Source organism: Coffea arabica, chromosome 3c (genome assembly GCF_036785885.1).
Source record: "Coffea arabica cultivar ET-39 chromosome 3c, Coffea Arabica ET-39 HiFi, whole genome shotgun sequence".
Classification (NCBI taxonomy): Eukaryota; Viridiplantae; Streptophyta; class Magnoliopsida; order Gentianales; family Rubiaceae; genus Coffea; species Coffea arabica.
Genome location: NC_092314.1, coordinates 11,461,054 through 11,482,063, shown reverse-complemented (window position 1 = coordinate 11,482,063; position 21,010 = coordinate 11,461,054). Strand labels below are relative to the sequence as shown.

Genomic DNA, 21,010 nt, shown 5'->3' with positions numbered 1-21,010 from the left:
ATATATATTTATCAATATAATTTGATTAGAGTGATGTATTTGAGTAAAGTCAATTTGATTTCTTTTCTTATTTGATTTTTTCTTTGCATTAGTTAGAAATTAGTTTACAAATATATTTTTTTCTCATTTTTATTAGAAATTATAAATTTCGCTAAATTTGTGCGGGTAGACCCGACCCGGATCCGGATCCGGAACATAGAATAAAAGACCCGTCTGATAAACGGGACGGATCCGGTATATTAATTCAGGTCCGGGTCCGGAATAATGAATTTCTGCCCGGACCCGGCCCGTTGACAGCCCTAGCTGTAGGAGTACGAAATGAAGGAAAAACGTTGTGATCTATATCTTTTGCTTTCTCGTAGGAACAGGAACAACGTACTTTTGCCGTTTTTCCTCTTGACTTTTTATCTCACAATTGGAGAAAAATCTTCGAACTTAACTATTTCGCATGGGATTTCTTCAATGGAGAAACTGGACTTTTCATTCTAGTCAAGCAACAATGAACCATTTGATTCAACTAAAATTGTGAGATTGAATTGATTACATTTATTTTTTTTATTTACTGGTATTCATATGTTCTCTGATTTAATTTCTTATGATTATTATATTATTTGAATATCCAGAATTCGGTGTTTTAATTAATCTAATAACCTAAAATCCAATTAGAATAATCAAATTCGTAATTGTTTAATTGATTTAAATTAGTGGTAACTGGCATGATTGAATTTGTATCAGGGACATATGAACTAATTTAAAATAACTCTTATAGCATGTTATTTGATTAGAATAAGACTTCTCTAATTCTTAAAATAATTAGAAAATTGAACTCTAAAGTCTTACCTAAAGTTATTTCTTGATTAGGACAATGGTTAACGGTTGTATCTTAACCACCAATACAATAAGGAGAAGTTGATTGACATTGCTTATTTGGCAGTTATAACTTATTTAAGAGTGAGTAAATGAAATTATTATTGCGTCAATGATCAATTGAGTGAACCATCTCTGAAGTTATTTTTTGGCTAAAACTTATTTATTATTGTTTCAATTTTAATAAATTGTCATTTAGTTCTTTTTATTTGAATTATTCTTATTTTTTATAAAAATTCCCCTTATTCTGGACTTTGGAAGAAATGAATTTTTTTTCAATCCTTGTGAATTTAATCCTACTCATCGTTATATACAAAATTTATATTTTTCTTAAGAATGTATTTATTATTAGACAAGGTCAATATCTGTCAATTTTTGAATAGATATTTATTATTGCATATACTCGATTCCTGTTAATATTTGACGTCGCTGCCGGGGACTGGTATCTGATTAATTTGTTTTCATTTTGAGTTCATCTTATTTTCTTCAAATTTTATTTTTATTTTTCTCCTTTTTTTTACTAATTTATGGTTGCTAATATTCAATATTTTGGTAATAGCCAGAATTTTATTCCTATGAGGATTAATGAGGCTCGTGTCTCTTCTAATGATCAACATTTAGATACACTAATCTCTCTTGTAGAAAAATTGGCTATTGCAACTTGTAAAATTTGTTATATCTCGGGTCACTCAATCGATGTGTGCCCCGCATTTCAAAATAACCTGAAAATCCCAATCAATACCTTTGAAGATTTTTCAACCTTATCTCAAATATGAGATGACCCTTATTCAAACGTATATGATTAAGCACGGTGGGACAACTCCAACTTTAATTATGCAGCAAGGCCAATAGATTTTCAACATTAATATCAACAGCAACAATCATCATCCTTGCCAAGTATGTCTTTTAAAGAAATTATTGAATCACTAGCTACTAATATATATCAATTTCAGCAGGAGACAGAAATGAAAATTAGAAACATAGCGGATTAAATTTGTCTATTGGTATCTACAGTGATGCAATTGACTTCTCAAATTTGTGAAGAATCACCCTCACAGACCATTATGGATCTTAAAAAAGATGAAAGTGCAATTACCCCGACAAGTGTTAAGGAACTGCAAGAGTTTCAAGAAAAATGATATAAAGATATAGTTGAAAAGGAAATTCAAAAGGAAGAAATGAAACTCCAATGTCAAATCGCTCTAGTGAACAAATCTAGTGAACAATTTTCAAATGTGATGACACCTTCTCTATTCCTTAGCCGACATTTTCTTAACTCTTATTCTATAATTTTTGTAAGTGAAATTGACTTTGTTATATTAAAAATTTTTGAGTTTCATAGCAGGAATAAGTTAGAAGTTGCGATAGCCAAATATTTTGAATTGATAATTGCTCGTGATGAAGGAATAAGTGAAAAATTAAGTCATTGCTTACTTGTTTGGTTCCATTTACTAGTTAATGGAAGAAAGTAACTCGTGTTTTTATGGATCACTCTACTTACGAAAGTTATCAAGATTACACAGAGAATGAAACACTAAACGAGTTATAAGATTTTATCCTTCTTGAATAAATATGGCAATGTCTAGTCAAAAATATTAAAGAAGGGCACTTATTGGGAAATAACTCAATTCGTTTTTTGTTTATTTTGATAACTTTTATTTTAGGTTTCTTGTGTTTTGCCTGTTTAATTTTGATTTTGTTGTTTTAGTGGATATAAGATTACTACTAGACAAGGCATGCCCATACCTAAGTAACTGACAAGTTTTCATGACATGTTCAGAAATTTCAGAAGATTACTGGTCAACAAGATGTGCCCATGTCTATGAGTGACATTGAAATTGGCGAGTTAGAAAATTTTTATCAGAAAACTCCTTATGTTTTAGGTGTGCTCACATCTAAAATGACTGAAGAATTTGGTGGCTATTTTCATTCTATTGGTTTCATCTCACTTTTTGCTCTTGATCTTTAGCAATATGATGCCCACCTCCATGTTCAGAAAAGTTTCGTTGTTCATCTTTCTATTATTTTGTTCTTTATTTCTTATATTAGGAACAATATAAGATTTAGGAGTTGGGGGTAGTATATTGGTAAAGTGCAAGTGTAATCATTGTCACATTTTTTGGCATTTTTTTTTAAATTTCAAATTTCATCTATTTTTGTCAATTTTTGAGCATTTTTGTAGTTATTCTTGATAATTAGTAGCTAGAATCTCAAATGTGACAATTGTTAAGGTTTTAAATGCTAATGTGTCAAGTATGATGTGATAAGATTTAAGGATGTCTCTCTAATGAATGTTTGAGATTTTGTGACTTTTACAATTTTTGATTAACTTTTCTAGTTATTGTAAATATTTTCTGGCATTTTTCGTATGATTCTTCATGTTTGAAAAATAAAGCGGACTTGTGTGGTCTTTAATTTTATTTTGGTACTTATTTGTGAATTATGTTTGGCTATATTCTGTTAGTTATCGTTGCCTAGTAATCGGGGATTTTCACTATAAGTGTCAACTTTCGCATTAAAAAGTAGTGATAACTATGAGTATGTGGTATTTAAACAATGAGAATTGAGTAGCTGACCTCTTTCATTTGGTAGATGTTGGAATTTGCGTAAAAAGGCTTGAAATGGTTAGGGACTAAATAATTCTAAAAAGAGAAAAGAAAAAATGTGCTACTAGTGAAAAACGTGGAAGTATATAATGATTATGTTAGCTTGCTGATCCATGAGTTTTAGTGTTGAGATTTTACTTAATAGTTGAACTATTTGCCGACAAATGTTCGTTGAATATTTTATATTCTTAGATTAGTTAGTCAAGAATTAAGAGGGTCTTTAGTTTTAAAAGTTAACCGAAGAGATATTTCCTCGAGACCAACCACTAATACTTGACATATGTTTTAGTTGTATCTTGATGATGGATGATTTGGGCTATAACCATTATTTGAACTTAATTATTTGATTTGTTGTTCTCGTGTTGAGAACAAGCATAGTTTAGGTGTGGTGAAAATTGATAGGTTGCATTTTTATTTTTAAATTTATGATTATTTTTCCTTTGATTTTATCAAAATATTATATTAATTCGTGGATTCTACTTATATTTGCTAATTAGTGTTGGTGGTGGGAATTCGGAGCAAAAAGAAATTAAAGACGTAATTTTTAACTGGGTTTTGTGCAATTCAGCGTGGGCATATAAAAGTCTAAACTTTGCAAGTCTGGGAAGTTTCGGATTTGGCACGTGATCTCCAGTCATGAATTGAAGTTGCAAGAATCAGATGTTTCACCAGATGGATAGCTTTTTACTCCTACAAGGATACTAGTCTATCTATCTACTAAGACTTTTTTTTTTCGGATAAGAATGTTGACTTGTTGGGATTTTGATTTCGTTTAGGAAGAATAGTTTAGTAGGAGTAGGAAATGAAGCAGCAAAAAAATTTTACTCCCTTCCCCCTCTCCCTCCGCCAGAACAAATAGCAGTAGAAACAAAAAAGAGGGAGAGGGGAGGGAAATAGGAGAAAGGTAGAAACAGGAGGAGGAGGAGAGGGAAGGAAAGGGAGGAGAGAGATGCGGGGGAAGAGAGGACGAGAGCGGGCGAGAAGAGGGGAGGGAAGGAGGAGAGAGAAAAAAAAGAGGTGGGTGGCACCAGAATCGGCGTCGCCTGGTCTTGACTGGTGACGAATGTGGTGGTGGGTTGAGGTAGAAGAAGAAAGGAGGAAGGGAAATTTTTTTTGTGTTTTGGATATTTTAAAGTGTGCAGTTTAAAAATTTTGAGAAATTTTTTGAAATTACTATAGTTGAAGTTGTTAAAAAACTTGTAGGAAACAAATTTGGCAAAAACTCACTTTGCCAAACAAGGCCTAGGTGTCTTTAAGCATTAAGATAGAGATTTTATATTTTTTGAAAATTCTTCTATTTTTTAGTTCAAGTCTATTTTTTGAATTAATTTTTCATATTAAAATTTAATGGTTCATGTAAGGGTAAGTTCGAAAAGATATCCTTTCTAGTATTTTACATTAATATTTATGCATGTAGGCTCACTTCATCAAATTGAAACTTAACAAAGTATAATAATTAAAATTTCAAGAACGTTGATCTATTTTATTTAAAACCTCAAGGGAGGTTTTTGAAATATTCCATTCTATCAAGCATAAATTAGTAATTGGAACTATGTCGCTTCCTTCTCAGTGACGACATGTTAAAGCATTTATCATAGGATTTTTCTAATAACAGGCCATATGTAATATATATATATATATATATATATATATATATATATATATATATATATATATATATATATATATATACTTCTTTCATATTTAGACATTTTTCTAAATTAACTTTATTTTTATAAAAAAATCAACTAACATCTCTCTTAAACATTTGCCTATCAAGCAACCTTTAACTATCCTCGTGAAAAGTTTTACTCAAATTGTTGGATGTAGTCAAACCAAACTATTCAAAAACGGTTGGCAAATAACTTGATTAATAGTTTTACTCGATTCGATATTAACAGAGCTCGAGTCAAAAGTTAATACACTAACACTCTCATTCAGTTTTCATATACGTATTTAAACCAAACTTTTGGTTTCAACTTTGTTAACAGATCAACTCGACTCAGGTTCACATAAAAATAATTAGGCTTTATTATTCAAACGAACACTATTTATCAAATTTATTAGACCCAGTCAAGACATCAACTCAGCAAAGTCATGATATAACTAATTAGTGATTCAACCATAAATTTTTCGATTGAACCAATGGTCATATAATATAACAAAAGATTATATTTCGGATTATCTATATAACCGATTGACCCACATGATTTTCTGAATTTCACTAGTTGAACTTGCGATTCTTGATTCCCGTTCTTATGTGATCCAATTAATGACTAGATTCGATTGGTTGATTTGTTTATCGAGTTGGCCGGTTAAACCTCCGAACCAAACCAGGTTTAATAACTAGGCCATGTATAGATAAAATCATGAATCGCCTCAACCGACAAGTGTCAACACCCAAAGGCATGGAGTTATCATACATAGGCTAGTGGATGAACTGGCAAACTATTCTATACTACAACTTGGAACTCTGTCACCCAATTTCCTTTTTCACACGTAAAGCTCCTTAAAAGCCTCAATCCCACACAGCAGTACTAACCCCGCATTTTCCCATAACGCACATCATCACAATCACATTACGCAACCAACATATCCTCTGTGCCTCCCCTCATAAAGGGTCGGCGCAGTTGTCATCAAATCAGAGAGACTTGGGCAAAAAGCCATAAAACCCACAAAGCAAAAGCCATAGAATTGAAGGGGAAAAGGTTAGAGAGAGAGAGAGAGGAGAAGGAGAAGAAGAACAGCAGAGATGGGTGTAACCCTTGATGAGTTGAAGGAAAAGATGGCTGATTTTGCTAAAGAAAGGGATTGGGATCAGTTTCATAGCCCCAGAAATCTTCTCTTGGCAATGGTTTGTATTTGTACTTGTTTTTTTTGTCGATTTTGCCCGCAGATATATGTCACATTTTGGTTGTGTTGTGTTTAAAGAAAGGTTGGTATTGAAGTCTTGGTCTGCCGTATTTGAACTTTGTGAAACACGCACAAAACAACACTTAACCAAAATACATGGATTTTATTAATACTCCATCAAGAAATTTTTGCATTTTTTTCACCTAAAATTTGTGTTTTGAGAAAAGGGTTTTCAGCATTTTCAGTAATCTAGTCCTAACTTTACACATCAGATAGTTGTGTCAACTGAAGGGCTTTAGTCATCTAGATTTTTGAGAAAGATTTGATCTTTTTGTTTTCTGGAAAACCATTTTCTCATTTTTTTTTATAGTTTCTTTCTTTCTTTTTTGCCATCCTTTTTGCTATTGTGGATGTAGCTGAGGACATTGATGATGACTTTCCATTGAATGGAACCCCAGGGAGCAAAAAGAGGAGTTCTTTTTCTTAGGTTCTGTATTGGGAATCAGATCAATTAGGCCTACTCCTCTGTCAATTTATGTTTTATCCAGAATATCATTATGGCACTGTAGTATCATCACTGCCTTGGCTCCGCCACATTTTTGAACTTTATAAACATGAACTAGTACTTACCAATAAGAAACGTGGTACAACGACAATTTAGCATTATAGCCCACCTATCATAATCCTTTTTTTGTGGTTTTTTTTTTTGGTCGTGTGTGTGTGTGTTGTGGGGTTGGGGGGGGGAGTAGGGGGTGGGTGGGGGCGCTGTCAGACTTTTTGAGGTAGTACTAGCATTTTCTTGATGTTTTTTTGTTCTCTTGTTTCAGGTAGGTGAGGTGGGAGAGTTGTCTGAGATTTTTCAGTGGAAAGGTGAGGTCCCTAAGGGATTACCTGACTGGGAGGGGGAAGAGAAGCAGCACTTGGGTGAAGAGCTATCAGATGTTCTACTATATCTTATCAGGCTTTCTGACATATGTGGCGTTGATTTGGGTAAAGCTGTTCTGAGAAAACTTGAACTCAATGCCCTCAAGTACCCAGTCAACCTTTGCAAAGGTTCTTACAAAAAGTATAAGCATATCCACAATAATGCAACAACTACCACCTCAACCAGCATCATCAATGACAGCAAGAATGGTGTAGCTGATAATGCTGTTTGATCTTTCTTTGATCTCATGTCCTACTTTTGGCTTGTAGACTCTTCTTAGCTTTCTTTACTTGATCTTCTTAGTTTGAACTAATATTGTAGTTGTATTTTTCAGTGACAGAACTGCATATGTTTTGGTTTTTGGTTCTCCATTAGACATGAGTTATGGTAGCTTTTCATGCCCCTTTGTCCTCTTCTGGATGTATGGTAATTTGTTTGTGCTCCCAAATGGTACAATGGTTCTTGTACCACTCTGTTATACCCAAAAAACAGAAAAGAAGAAGAAGAAAAAAAAAAGAGAGAGAACCTTTTGCACATGTTTTGCTCTTACTTGGTCGTACCTAGTTTATTATTGGTTTGGGAAAGTTGATGTTGCCAATGAAACTGTCAGTCAATCTGTCACTTAATGCAAATGTGGGTTGGCCAGGTGATAAGATTTTTTAACTTTGTTTAAGAGGAGTTTGGGATCTATTTCTGATTTTTCTTATCAGCAGTCTTTTATTAGTAGGCGATTTGTAATAATCTCTATAAGTATGGCATTGAAATATATGTTAGCGGCCTGCTCTAACTCTGGAACAGGTAACCTTCCCCTCCACTTAGACTTTTTAATGTGGAAAAAAATCAGTTTTAAATTCTGTAATGTGAATTTAGTGATTCAAGTTGTATTACAATATATATATATATTGGTATACATTGAATCAGCAATGTACCTAATTTTATCACTTGTAGCACATTCATCTACTCTAAGAGGAGTGCATAGACCAATTCCTGATTCCAAATAGCTGAGCCAGGATCCACTTTACTTTGGCAAAGAATGGTGGAAAGCTTTTAAAGTTGTGGACATATATATGTCTTGGTGGGGTTCTTGCATGAGCACAATCTAGGGTGATGTGCCATGGTTCTTTTAGCCAGGTTTAGTCATCAGAGATTTGGTGACTGACTTCTGAAACACAGTCAATGTATCTGCCAGTAGATATGGGTGATTTCAGTGAGATATTATCCATCTGATGTGGGATGTTTGATTCTTTTGGATTAGGTCCATCCAATTAGTTTTAAAAAAAAAAATTCTTATTTTTTCCTAATGTTAATACAAGTCTAGGAATCTCATTTTGTTTTTTCAAACTAAAATTTTAATCTACGACTAATTCAGCAGACGTATCATGTCAAACACCCAAATGTTTAATAATTAAGTGAGGGGACAGGCCCTGTGGGGTTCTCCATCCCACATCGGTATTGGGGGTGGGTGTTTGGGTAGATAAGTTTGGGTGTTTGGGTAGACAGGCCGGCTTTTGGAGTTACTGTGAGGATTAGATTTATTTGCAAAAACATTCTTACTTTCGTAAGAAAATATGGGAAAAGGAAAATCAGCTCAGGGGCATGGGGGTAGTTACTTCTTAGCAGCAGGGCACCTGTGGGGTTCTCCATCCCACATCGGTATTGGGGGGTGGGTGTTTGGGTAGATGAGTCCCTCGTAGGACTCCAAAAGTTGCCGGCTTTTGGAGTTACTGTGGGGATTAGGTTTATTTGCAAAAACATTCTTACTTTCGTAAGAAAATATGGGAAAAGTGAGGAGACAGGAGAGCTGCCTTAGAATTTTCAAATCATTCTCCATAAATTATACTCTGATTTAGACACTTGTCTACAAGTTTCAAAATCAACGCGTTTTATGTAAAAGAATGTTTGTTAATTGGACTTAGTCTCCACCTAGGTTTGCTCTAATCTTGCTATCTTGTCACATTGAACATAGGCCTTTGAAGTTTTACAATTCTGCTGCTTTTTTTTTATTCAATGCATCAAGGGAGGAAGATTAAGGCATGATAGTGATGGAAGTTGTTACTTTCTCTAATTGAAGGTCGAAGTCCTTTTCATCATCTTTTTGTTTCCTAACGCAACAAACTCTTTTTGGGAGTCATTGGACCTTGTTGATCCTTATGGTTACTAATATTCTTGAGCTTTCAAAATTCCTTCATCCCTCTTTTATGGATCAACTTTTGCCACGCTAACAGAGTATAAGAAACGTTTCCATCCCTCTTTTATGGATCAACTTTTTCTACGCTAATGGTACAAGAAACGTTTTACTCAGGTAGATGTATGCCGCATGTGCAACTTTAATGAATTTAGGCTTGCTCATGTATAAAATCACACTAATAGTGTCGAAAATATTAGTGCATGACTTTTCTAGTTGCTTGCAGGATTGACCCTCTCCCTTTAAGACACAATTGGAATATTTTTGGGTTCGTCGGTGGTATTACGTAATTGGAATATGTGCAAAATTACACTAACAGTGTAAGAAATGCTTTACTCAAGTGGGTCCAAACGTGCGCCACATATGCAAGTTAGAGATATTAAATAGATAAAAATTTCGTTTAATGAATTTAGGCTTGCTCATGTATAAAATTACACTAACGGTGTCGGAAATATTTGTGTTTGAATTGCATTTTTCGTCATTTTTCATGGAAAAATTACTGTAACGATTTGATATATGTGAGGGAAAAAGGTGATAGGGAAATGTGATCACGGAAAACGATAATATTTTCCGACGGAAACAAGCAATCCAAGCAGAGCTTTAGTGCATGACTTTTCTAGTTGCTTGCACTAAGACCCTATCCCTTAACACACAATTGGAATTTTTTTTGGGTTTGTTGGGGGTATTACATAGTTGGAATATGTGTAAAATTACACTAATAGTATAAGAAACGCTTTACTCAAGTGGGTCCAAACGTGCGCCACATATGCAAGTTGGAGATATTAAATAGATAAAAATTTTGTTTAATGAATTTAGACCTGCTCATGCATAAAATCACACTAATAGTGTCGGAAATATTAATGCATGACTTTTCTAGTTGCTTGCACTAATGACCCTATCCCTTAGCACACAATTGGAATATTTTTGGGGGGTGTTAAGTAGTCCTTTTTGGCATTTTTTGACAAGATTAAAAAAATTAGTTGGTTTTACATCTTTAATTTTTTTTTGGAGTAAAGTGACAAGCTTTTGTTACATGATACTATAATGGCTCCAAACAGCACTTCCAAGAACTAGCATTTGCTTTGGAGTTGATGCAAATCTCGGATTAGATTAGCGTAATCATCTAGTTTACTAGGATAGTTGAAAATGACAGTTGTTTAGTGCCTTTGTTGCCATCAACATGACTTTAAAAAATGTTTCACTTAAATTAATAAGCTTGAGAGTGTACATTTTATTGTTTCACGAGTATAGGAGCTGTACATTTTTAGTGTTGTGGAATATTTGCTGTTTTCCTTTTCTTGGTCAGTGATATTTCCTAGCATGGAACCTTTATCTTGGTCAAATAGCTTTCAAGAGGCGTGGGCTTACATAGTTATGCTTTGTATTAAATATTTAGTACCTTGTATTGTTTAGTTGGCAAAGGATTGATGCATAACATATATTATAATTTTCTGTTTTGGCTGTTGGGTGGGTTCATTTGTCACATAGATTCAAGTTTCCTAAGATATGTACATTGTGTACTATGAGCAACCGTTCCAAACAATCCATCGTTTGAATTTAGCCATAAGAACAAATTTTTAAAATGTAGGTTCGAATTTAGTCATCAGTGCACATTTAAAAAACGTATATTCAAATCATGATAGTAACTCTGACGTAACTGATATGTACAATCTCACATGAACAGCAGTTGCAAATGATTTGTAATGAATCACAACCTATTTGAAAAGTGTTACGTCGTTTATAAACGTTTGCACTGATAACTGTTTGTACCTCTCTCCCATATACTAATTCAAGATATATATATATATATGTGTGTGTAGAGTTAGCAGTGATATCAACGTATAAAAGCTGTATAAGAATTGCATCAAACATGCAACAGATTATGATTTGAAGATCTAGTATTTTGTTGCCTACCTAGAAGAAATGCCAGGAAGTTCTTCGTATAAAGCAAAGAAATGCTACATGTTCAGCGTCCATTACCACAAAAATGATCAATGCAATCAATCATTGATTGCTGCTTATGGACCAGACATAACATACAATTCGAACCCTTTAAAATGATTTCAGTTAGCATCTTATTGAACAGAAACGAACCTAACAGCACCTTAGAAATCACTCACAATTCGAACCCTTTAAAATGAAAATTTTTCTCCATGCTCGATGTAGAGATTGTGTGCTGTGGTAAACCATTCAAACTCCTCTCATAGAACACTAGACTTTGCATTCTTGAAAGAGAGGTCATACGTGAGAGTGTTCAAAATATACAAGTTACCGACGATACAGTTTTCGTTCCAAAGTTCATACTAGTCTAAGGTGAACCTTTATATTTTTGCTCGTGCCAATTACAAAGAAGCAAAATTTGACTGGAATTGAGGTAAAAAATTATTGCTGGGATGTTTTTTCACTGGTTGAATTGACTAATATGAAGTACATGATTCACAGATTTCTTGCAACTAGGAGATGCGTGATGGAAAACCGTCTCCATCAAAAGCTTAATTGAGCAACTTTTTTTACCGGTAAAAGTTTGCGTACAACTTGGTCTTTTTCTTCAAGGATATTGGCTCAACAAGGCTTTTGGCCCCATTATATATCATACCGTTAATAGTAGATTTTAGCATGAAAAAAAGAACTGTTGTATGGTATCCTACAGGTAGAAAAGTTTTTGTGAAATGGGTCTAGGTCCCAAAATGACAAAAATAAGGACTAAATATGATTAAAAAAAACGTTACAAGTGAAAGAAATATAGTTGAGGGAGGAGAAAAGATAAGCTTACTCAAACTCATGAAATATATGCACAAAACCTGCAAGTGACAAGAAATAGCATTTGAATACATAAGATCCTTGTGCACTTGTGTTGGTAAAAAGGCCAAGAATGTGGTTCTTATATAAGCTCCTCCTGTACAAAGTTATGGTGAATTTGCTCAAACAATAATTCTTTCCTTGATGATCGTTCTATTGTTTCAGTCCATCATGGTTCTTGCTGGACTTTTATGCCTGTATCATTGTATTCTTGGAGGATACGGTCATGGTACACGTTCTAACACCCGCTGCAGAGTCCTTTTAATACCCTCTTGATCTAGTGATGTTGTGAGCAGTATCTCCTGCACCTGAAGATAAGGTAAAGTTTAGAGAGAGAGGAGGTTCCTTGGGAGGTGGTGGAAGGGAGCCAGACGGATGAGAAAGTACCTGTCTCCCGGCTCGAGCAAGGAGTGTAAACTGATCTCCAATTGGTGGAACCTGTAGAATGGGGTGTTGAGCCAGTACCTTTAATAATCATAGAAAAGTGTATGGTGTGATGTGATCCGACTTACATTTGAAAGCCAAAGCTGCAGATCTTGTGATACTACTCGTTTCTCAAATCCTTGTCGATTGATTTTCACATCTTTAATGCTGGACAAAAGAAATGCAGAAAGTAAACAGAAGGAGAAAATTTTACTGTTAATCCTATTGCAGACCAGGTGCAATCCAACATGTTTATAGAATTATAGTGTTTGGTGGCACTTTAATAGGACTCCCAAGGTATACTTCACAATCCATAAGGTATATTGCTATATTTCTAGGAGATGTAGCCCTTATCAAGTTCCACATTACAGATGATTTGAAAAAACTATGAAAATAGCCAAGGGAATCTCTTGAGACATCAATATCCATAATGGCACGATTTTGGACTCGAACCAGACCATAACGAGTTTGAGGATTTAACCATAGACAGAAAGATCATGAAGTAATACGACTGTTTACCTCTTTGCAAATCAAGATGTCAAAAAATAAAATAAAATAAAATAAAATGAAGAAGAAGAAGAATAAGCAATACATCAGTATTCCAGAAGAATAAAAATGTTTTCTGCATACCCATCTTCCTGCAGTAGCTCTTGAAATATTATCTCCAGGCCAGGAAGAGGCTCAATTTCATAGCTATTTTCTGAGTAATCAGGACTTGATGATGCATCCTGTGTAAATTCGCAAATGAATGGCCAAACTATGCAAAAAGAATAATGTAGATAAACAGAGATATGCACAACAAAAGTTACAGACCATCTCACATCTACCTGAGGCATTACTTTTTCCAGAGTTTCCAGGAGTGGATCTTCCTCAAGTTGCTTTATTGACAATGTAATTCTAGATTTGTCCCTGCATTATTTTGCAAAGTTAATATTAATTAAGACTTCATATGTTTAACAATAACAATAATCTCATAGAATATGCAAGAAGAAAAAATACCGAAATATGGTTAGTAATCAGATAGCCTAGAAAGGTCCGCAAAGATTCATACTTCTACAAGGAAACAAGATTTCCTTTAATACTCGTGCATTTGAAACATCATTTGGCTAAATTTGAAGGCAATGCACCTTAAAATGGTTAAGGAGTGAGACTGCTTGAAGTAAAGCTTTACACAGTTCTCAATTGACTCAAGTGGTTGTACTTTACTTTTTCAGCTATAAGTCTAGAGACGATTATAAGTATTATTAAGTGCTAAGCAAATTTGATTAACAAAACCATTCTTCTTGTCAGCATTGGACAAAACTGAAAGAAACATATGATGCAGAATGTGGCATATTTACCTATCTATATTGATAATTTTAACCCTCACATCATCACCCTCAGACAGAACATCTCTTACATCTTGAACTAAATCCCATGACACCTCTGAGACATGTACAAGACCTGTAAGGTGATAATGGCCTGCATAGTTCCAGAACAGATATAAGTACTAAAATAAGAGAGATCTCAACTATTGAACATATGTGAAAGATCATTACCATCTGGAAAGCGTAAATGAAGAAAGGCACCATAATCCTCAACAGAACCAACCCTCGCTTGAAAAACATCCCCTACATTTATCTGGTGAGAAAACTTTGACCACAGAGCTTCTTTTTCCGAGAATATCAATTTCCTACTCACCTCATCTGCTTGGATTACCTAACAGGATTTGAGCTGTCTTAAGTTTTTTGCAGTTTCTAAGTATGGTAAGATAAGCAATGTGGAAACCATGTAGAACTGACATCTTAACTAGGGAAGAGATGTCAAACTCTTTGAATCAGTTATTCCAATTCTAGTTAACTAAAAAATGTCCAATTTTCAGATGATCAGGAAGGAAAACAAGATGCTTGGCGATAGTGGCAAGAAAATGGAATTACAGGTAAAGAAATCCTTCAAAAATGAATACTCAGAAAAGAAAGAAAAAGTAAGACAGCACTTTGAGGAAAGTATCCCTTTAATCCTTTTGCCTAAATAGCCATGATGATAAACTAATTTGTTCTTATCTTAGCTACAATTTCTTTCTGTGTCATTGCTTGAAATAGATTACTGAAATTTGTCAGAGTAATGATGGCAATATTTAGATTATTGGCAATATTCAGGATACAAGTAAAGAGTTTTGCCTCACCAACAACTGCAAAGAATGGAATGCAATCCCAGTAGCTTCACTCGTTAGAATTGAGGTTTATAGAAACAGAAAACAGATGGCATGTGATTAAAGAGATTTATCTTCTAAACGACCCTGAATTGAGTCCTATATATTCAAGTTATTTAGGAGAAAGGAATTCTACTTAGCCTTTGTGTTGTCAGTCATAATTCCAGGTGTTGCCAAAAGTGCCACTATTTTGATCAGAAAGCACAGAAATTAAAGAAAGAAGGTATCTCTGTCAAGCTGAGAGATGAATTCAAAAAGGACAGAGGACTATTGGCAAATCCTGGAACAAGGAAAATCAGGATTCTGAATTGAAATTTCAACAACAGAAAAGCTATCTCGATCTCATTGGAATGAAAGACAAACTTCTGCCACCAAAGAGAAGGACTTAGCTAGGAGGAGACAGAATGCAATTGGAAATTCGCATTTTATAACATAGTCCAAAATAGCCACCCATATATTTTGTCCTAAAGTTCCAGAATATCAACACATCGTCATGATCAAACCTATTGCATTGAATCCGTCATAACCAAAGAATTATTCAAAAACTTTCAAAAGGTTAATTATTGAGACTCTTTTTATCTTTGGGTAATATAACCACTAAGACTCTATCCCAACTCGCCATCATTTATAGACATGCTATAAAATGCATTTCAAGTTATTGAGTTTTAACTGTTTTAAGTGAAAAATTTCTATCAAGCACAAAAAAGCATCAAGAATTTGCCAATATAGTCACCTGAAAATAGAATAAAGATGTAAACTCACGCATTTCTAAACTAACTTTTGAATTTACTCAGCATACTAGATATATTTGAGCAATTGAAGAGCCCTATAAAGAAAGCCACGTATTTATCGCAGGATAAGAGTTACTTGTCATTAATTATAGAAGTTTATATGGTTGTTTCCAGTTTCCACTATTATTCTCATTTTCATTCATAAGCGAAAAAAATTATTCTTTTTTATTTGCCTTCCATATTTGTGAACCCTGAACAAACTCAACATTCTTCTGAACTTATCTTTTCCGCTTTGTGCAACCGTGACAGTCCCCTTCTCCATTTCTCTCCCTCTTTTCCTCCACTCTCTCTGTGTAGTCTCCACCACCATCACCACCTTGTGCTTCCATCACCACTGGCAGTGGCAGTGCCATTTCTTAAACTTACTTTGGCTGAAAGTTTTGTTGTCTCTATTAACCCCTTCAGATCATGTTCCATGTGCTCCATTACCATAAATATGCTGTCAAGATTGCTATCAACAACTATTTTGGCTTCACCATTTTATGGTTGATGAAAAAAAAAGAAGAACATTAATTTTCCTCAAAAAACTCATAGGAAATCCTTCATTTTGTCTGCAGATCCTAACTATAGGTGGCAAACAAACCCATTTAAATAAATTTACCAATACCTACCCATGAATAAATGGCTATCAATATCTTAAGTTTTTGCATATGTGTATAAATGGGTTAACCAATAATACCCATTTAATAAATAGATATTATTAGGTAACCCATCAAACCCAATTAACCCATTTAGAATTGTCTTCTCCCAAGCCTCCTCTCTTCCCCACCCATTTTTTTTTTCAGATTCTTCATTTTGTCATAATGTTAACTACTTATTATTATTATTTGTTGGTTTTATTTTATTATTTTATTTTCTCTTAGCTTATTAACTTGCTCATTTTTCAGTATTACCAATTTATGACAAGTTTTAGTCTCTGTTCCTACCTTTCCAAAATGAAATTTTAAATTTACACACAAAAAAAATGTTAGAGATTCAAAAAAAAAAAAATTTTTTTGTCAACACAGGGGGTATCCCAACTTACAATGGACTAATCCCCCTGCGGGAGTGCATCCCGCCCCCAAGGATACACAACCGGTAGAAGGGGGGCTCGAACACATGATCATCAGGTTCGTAACTACAAGCATGCAACCAAAATTTTTGGATTAAGTTTTTATGTTAACTTTTATAGTATTTAGTTCAAAATTTTATATTCTTATTGTTAAATTATTAAATCGTATGTAATTTTGCGACATAGAGTACGGAGGGGAAAAAATTGGTAATTAGTCTTATTGAGCACTATAAGTAAATATTTAAAACTAATGATGGGTGCAAAGGGTGGTATAAATTACTAACTTAATTTGCAAAAATGAATTTAAATGAGTTTACAAAAGTTAAAATAAATGGGTAATTGGGTTACCCAATTCATTTTTTGACTTACCCATTTATACCTATTTAATTAGATGGGTATAAATGGGTTGACTCACTTATACCCATTATCCATTTTAACCAACCCAAACCCGCTCAAGTCACCCATTTTGACACCTCTAATCCTCACCTTCTTCAAGCAACTATTTCTTCTGTTTATTATACCCAGCTCTGTAAACTACACCAAGAAAGTACCTTCATTTTTATAGTTCAGCTTCTCAAAATCATCAACACTTCTACAACCCTAAAGCATGTCGACTGTCGTTGGTGGAGGAACTACATGCTTTGTGTCTTGTGGGAGTTGCATTCTTCATCAGATTCAGTGTCTGTGTGGCTACCATGGTTCTCCCAACTCCTCAGGATAACTATCCATACTACATGGAGTTTCATTCTACCAATTCATCAGGATAACTATCTTGTTCTACCATGGTTCTTGCATGACTACATGGAGGTGGATAACTAATTCGACCACCATAACTGCCATCGTCATCAACCTCTATGTACTCATTCTAGTTCAGTCATCGAGGATAACTATACTAGAAAATCAAATACATTCACCAGAAGACCTGACCCTATTTGGTGAAGGAGATAATAAGATTTGTGAATTTTAAAGTCAATTCCCTGGAAATGACTTCACAAATATGAAAAGGCAAACCAAAAAAAAAATCAATATGATGAAGAAAAAAATAGCATTATAAGGGGAAATTCCCCAAGTTTATGGATTCTGCACAAATTTTTGACAGGTGGACATCACTTCGAAGAACTTCATACCTTCACAGGAATTACAGAACCTGTTAAAGCTCTTGCTACCTCTTGAATGCTCTTGTTAGGTTCTGCATATTGCAGGAAAAATGTGCATCAAACAGATGACTAACTACAGTACTAGACGGTAGTCTAAAGACTAAACTTGCATGTCTTGGAAAGGAGCTGTCAGCCTGAGAATTTGGAAGAGTAACTTTGGACGTCAAATTGTTTCTTGTTCCAATTCAAGAGATCAGATTCCTCACAGAAGAATGACAGCAAGTTCAATTCACTAACAACTGATAAGGACAGATATAGAGAACAGGATATAAGATTAAACAACGTGGAAAGATGTTTGATTAGATCAAGCTGCACACTCCTTGGGCACCTGAAGTTAAACAGAGCTTTTCACCAAAAATACCATAGATAGCAAAAATGTAGCAACTTATCTGGTGCAATTACAATTCATATTGTTATTCAAGCATATTCAAGTGTAGCTATCAAAGTGGAAACCCAAAAAAATATAATCTTAACTATAATGAGCAGTGCTACTGTAATATTCCATGCACTGACCCAAGAAATGTTAGTGTAGCAAGAAAAAAACTAGACGCTACAGCATACTGCTCAATATAGCCCACATTGCAGTACCCCAGGTTCTTCCATATCTTCCAAGCTCTCGACAGATACAATTAAACTCATTTTGAACTATGTCAACAAGACTATGAACCAAGACTTCAGAACGACGTCTCATCAAGATAAAGATTTAAAAAAATTAACAATTATTCGCAAACTTAATAATTTTGAATTAGTTATTACTATTAGCTGCTGCTCTAAAGCCGGAATATGCCCTGTGCAGGAACTCCAAAGTCATAAACTGAACTATTTTGTCATAAATGTGTTTTGGTGATTTAGATATTTAGAACTAGTATGTAATTTTCATTCAGTCATCATTTGTTTTGATTCTGAACATCCATGATTCTCTTTAGATGAAAAAGCTGATATTTTTCATCTATGCAGTGTATCATCACAAACAGAGGTAGGCATTGATTTGGATATTATAGAAGCTAATGATGCTGAACTGCAGGAATTTAACTTATCTCAACTCTGTAGATAATAATATACCAACAAATACTTGAACGAGTGGTACTACAATCTACATATTTATGTATGGTGCAAGATTATGCTCTCCTCTTCTATCCCTTCTCCCTCTAAAAAGAGATATTTTGCATGTCAAAGTCAGTTTTTCCTTAAGAAGTACACAGAACAAAAAGAAAATGTAATTTGGCATTATGATATAGAAGAGGTAATTAGGCAAATAAATACCTTTACATGAGTGTGAGGGTCCCAACTGAGGGAAAGGGAGAAAACCAACGAGAGAGTAAAATCGAATCAGCAATCCTCCACCGTTGAAACCCTCAACTCTGCCTTCAAAGATGAGTCCCCGTTCATTGTAAGTACGCGCTGCCTTCCAATCAGCAGACCTCTACTTCTTTGTGGAAGAGAATAGATCAAAGAAATAATCATAAGCATTTAATGTACAACCAAACAAAACAACTTGATAAGCATAAGTTAGTTGATTGATACATCTCTTCTGCTATCATGGCAGAAATGATAGGATCAGTAGGTCAATTTACAGTTGCAAGGAATCATATGAATATTCTTCCCAATCACACCTAGTAATTGAAAAAAAAAATGTAAAGCCTGCATATTTTTTCGCCAAAAGCTATCAGGCACTACCATAAACAAAGCACAAGCTTCTTTAAACATGAGACAATTGTTCAGGATCTTCTCCAACTTTACAGATTAAGTTACCTAAAAACTTAATGCAGATAAAGCACAACAAAAACAGCACCACATTTTGATTGCAGAGTCCAGAAAACAGCATAAATATTTGGCAGTCTAGAAGTTAGCTCCTAATTCAGATTCCTTAATGAAATTAAACTCCATAATTCAGTGCAACTACAAAAAAGTTATCTTGGACCGATCCAACAATCAATCAGCAAAGGTTGCTACAGGAACCATATAATCCCCCACAACATTGACATTTTACATGGCTAATAAAGTCAGCAATCCGACCTCCACCTAAATATCTTTGAAAGAGAATTAAAGATAAATCTCCATTAAAAGTATAGGAAAGAAAGCCAAACTTTCCACTAAATATGTATAATACAGTCATAACAACATCATCCCTGCTATCCAACTGACGTCATTAACTTGTATATATATACTAAAGTCACCCTTTCGGACACCAGAATAATTGAGCTCTAACAAAAATTTCAAATCCTAATCTATCATCTTGTCTTATAATCTCAATATCCAAAACCTTGAGATGAGCAATTCCCAAAAGAAAGCAACAAAGACTACAAAAGAACACACCCGATCTTGTCTAACATCTTCCGGGGACAAAGATTGCTCCTGATCAACTCCAACTGCTTTAGCAGCGCTATCACTAGAAACTGAGACTTTAGGTGCAAAAAATGCAGCCCTTTTTGCAGAACAACAGCCAGAGAAGAAAGGAAACCTCAAAACTGAAGGAGGGTTCGTCCTACTTCCATTGACTGATGTGATTGAAGAAGAAAAATGCTGCTGCTGCTGATGATAATGATGATGATTCTGGGAAGTAATGTCACATGCAAAAAGGTGGGAATGAAAGGCAATGTTGGTTCTTGAAACTGAGCCTAGTGATGCAGTGAATATAGGCATTTTGAGTGGGATTTTGGAAAGGAGTTGATGAAGAGTTTGGGGGGAAATGGGGGAGGGAGGGCCACTCCTCCACGGTGATGAGAGGGTGGAGTTTTTCTGGCAGATGGAATTCGGAAGGTATCGGTTGGGTTTGGTTTTCCAGTGACGTGTTAGATAATGGACGGCTGTTTTCTGAGCAGTTTACGTTATGCACTTGTCATCCTCGTATCCACAAGTCTATTTTCTTTTACCAAAAAAGAAAATTAAAAATAAGAATTTTCTTTTCTTTTTGAAATACAAACAAATTAACTAGAATTCTTGCCGTGCATATTTGTATTTTTTTTGTGAACAAAAGTTTACATAGTCTCAAAGGAAAAAATGCACCTTTCATCCAGAATGTTTGTTTGATCGGTCGATCAATTTCGTTCTTAAAATTTCACACGAAACACACTATATCTTTAAAGGTATTCAATTTTAATCGATGAAGGACAATCCATAGAATGAAAAACAATTTAAAAGGAAAATTAGCATGTCCTTCAT

General features: G+C 34.4%; 2 protein-coding genes across 2 annotated transcripts; one reads left to right on the top strand and one right to left on the bottom strand.

The window, feature by feature from the left end:
* Nucleotides 1-6,086: 6,086 nt before the first annotated feature.
* On the top strand, nt 6,087-7,699 carry LOC113734894 (uncharacterized). Its single transcript, XM_027261653.2, has 2 exons — nt 6,087-6,327; nt 7,154-7,699. The coding sequence occupies exons 1-2, from the start codon at nt 6,226-6,228 to the stop codon at nt 7,481-7,483; spliced, it is 432 nt and encodes a 143-aa protein (XP_027117454.1). The 5' UTR covers nt 6,087-6,225; the 3' UTR covers nt 7,484-7,699.
* Nucleotides 7,700-12,205: 4,506 nt separating this feature from the next.
* Nucleotides 12,206-20,618, bottom strand: LOC113734638 (uncharacterized). The gene is made up of 10 exons (XM_027261253.2): nt 20,165-20,618; nt 19,112-19,271; nt 17,819-17,880; nt 14,197-14,356; nt 13,999-14,119; nt 13,486-13,567; nt 13,289-13,386; nt 12,748-12,826; nt 12,623-12,673; nt 12,206-12,543 (listed from the first exon to the last, which is right to left on the bottom strand). The coding sequence occupies exons 1-10, from the start codon at nt 20,489-20,491 to the stop codon at nt 12,460-12,462; spliced, it is 1,224 nt and encodes a 407-aa protein (XP_027117054.1). The 5' UTR covers nt 20,492-20,618; the 3' UTR covers nt 12,206-12,459.
* Nucleotides 20,619-21,010: the final 392 nt, after the last annotated feature.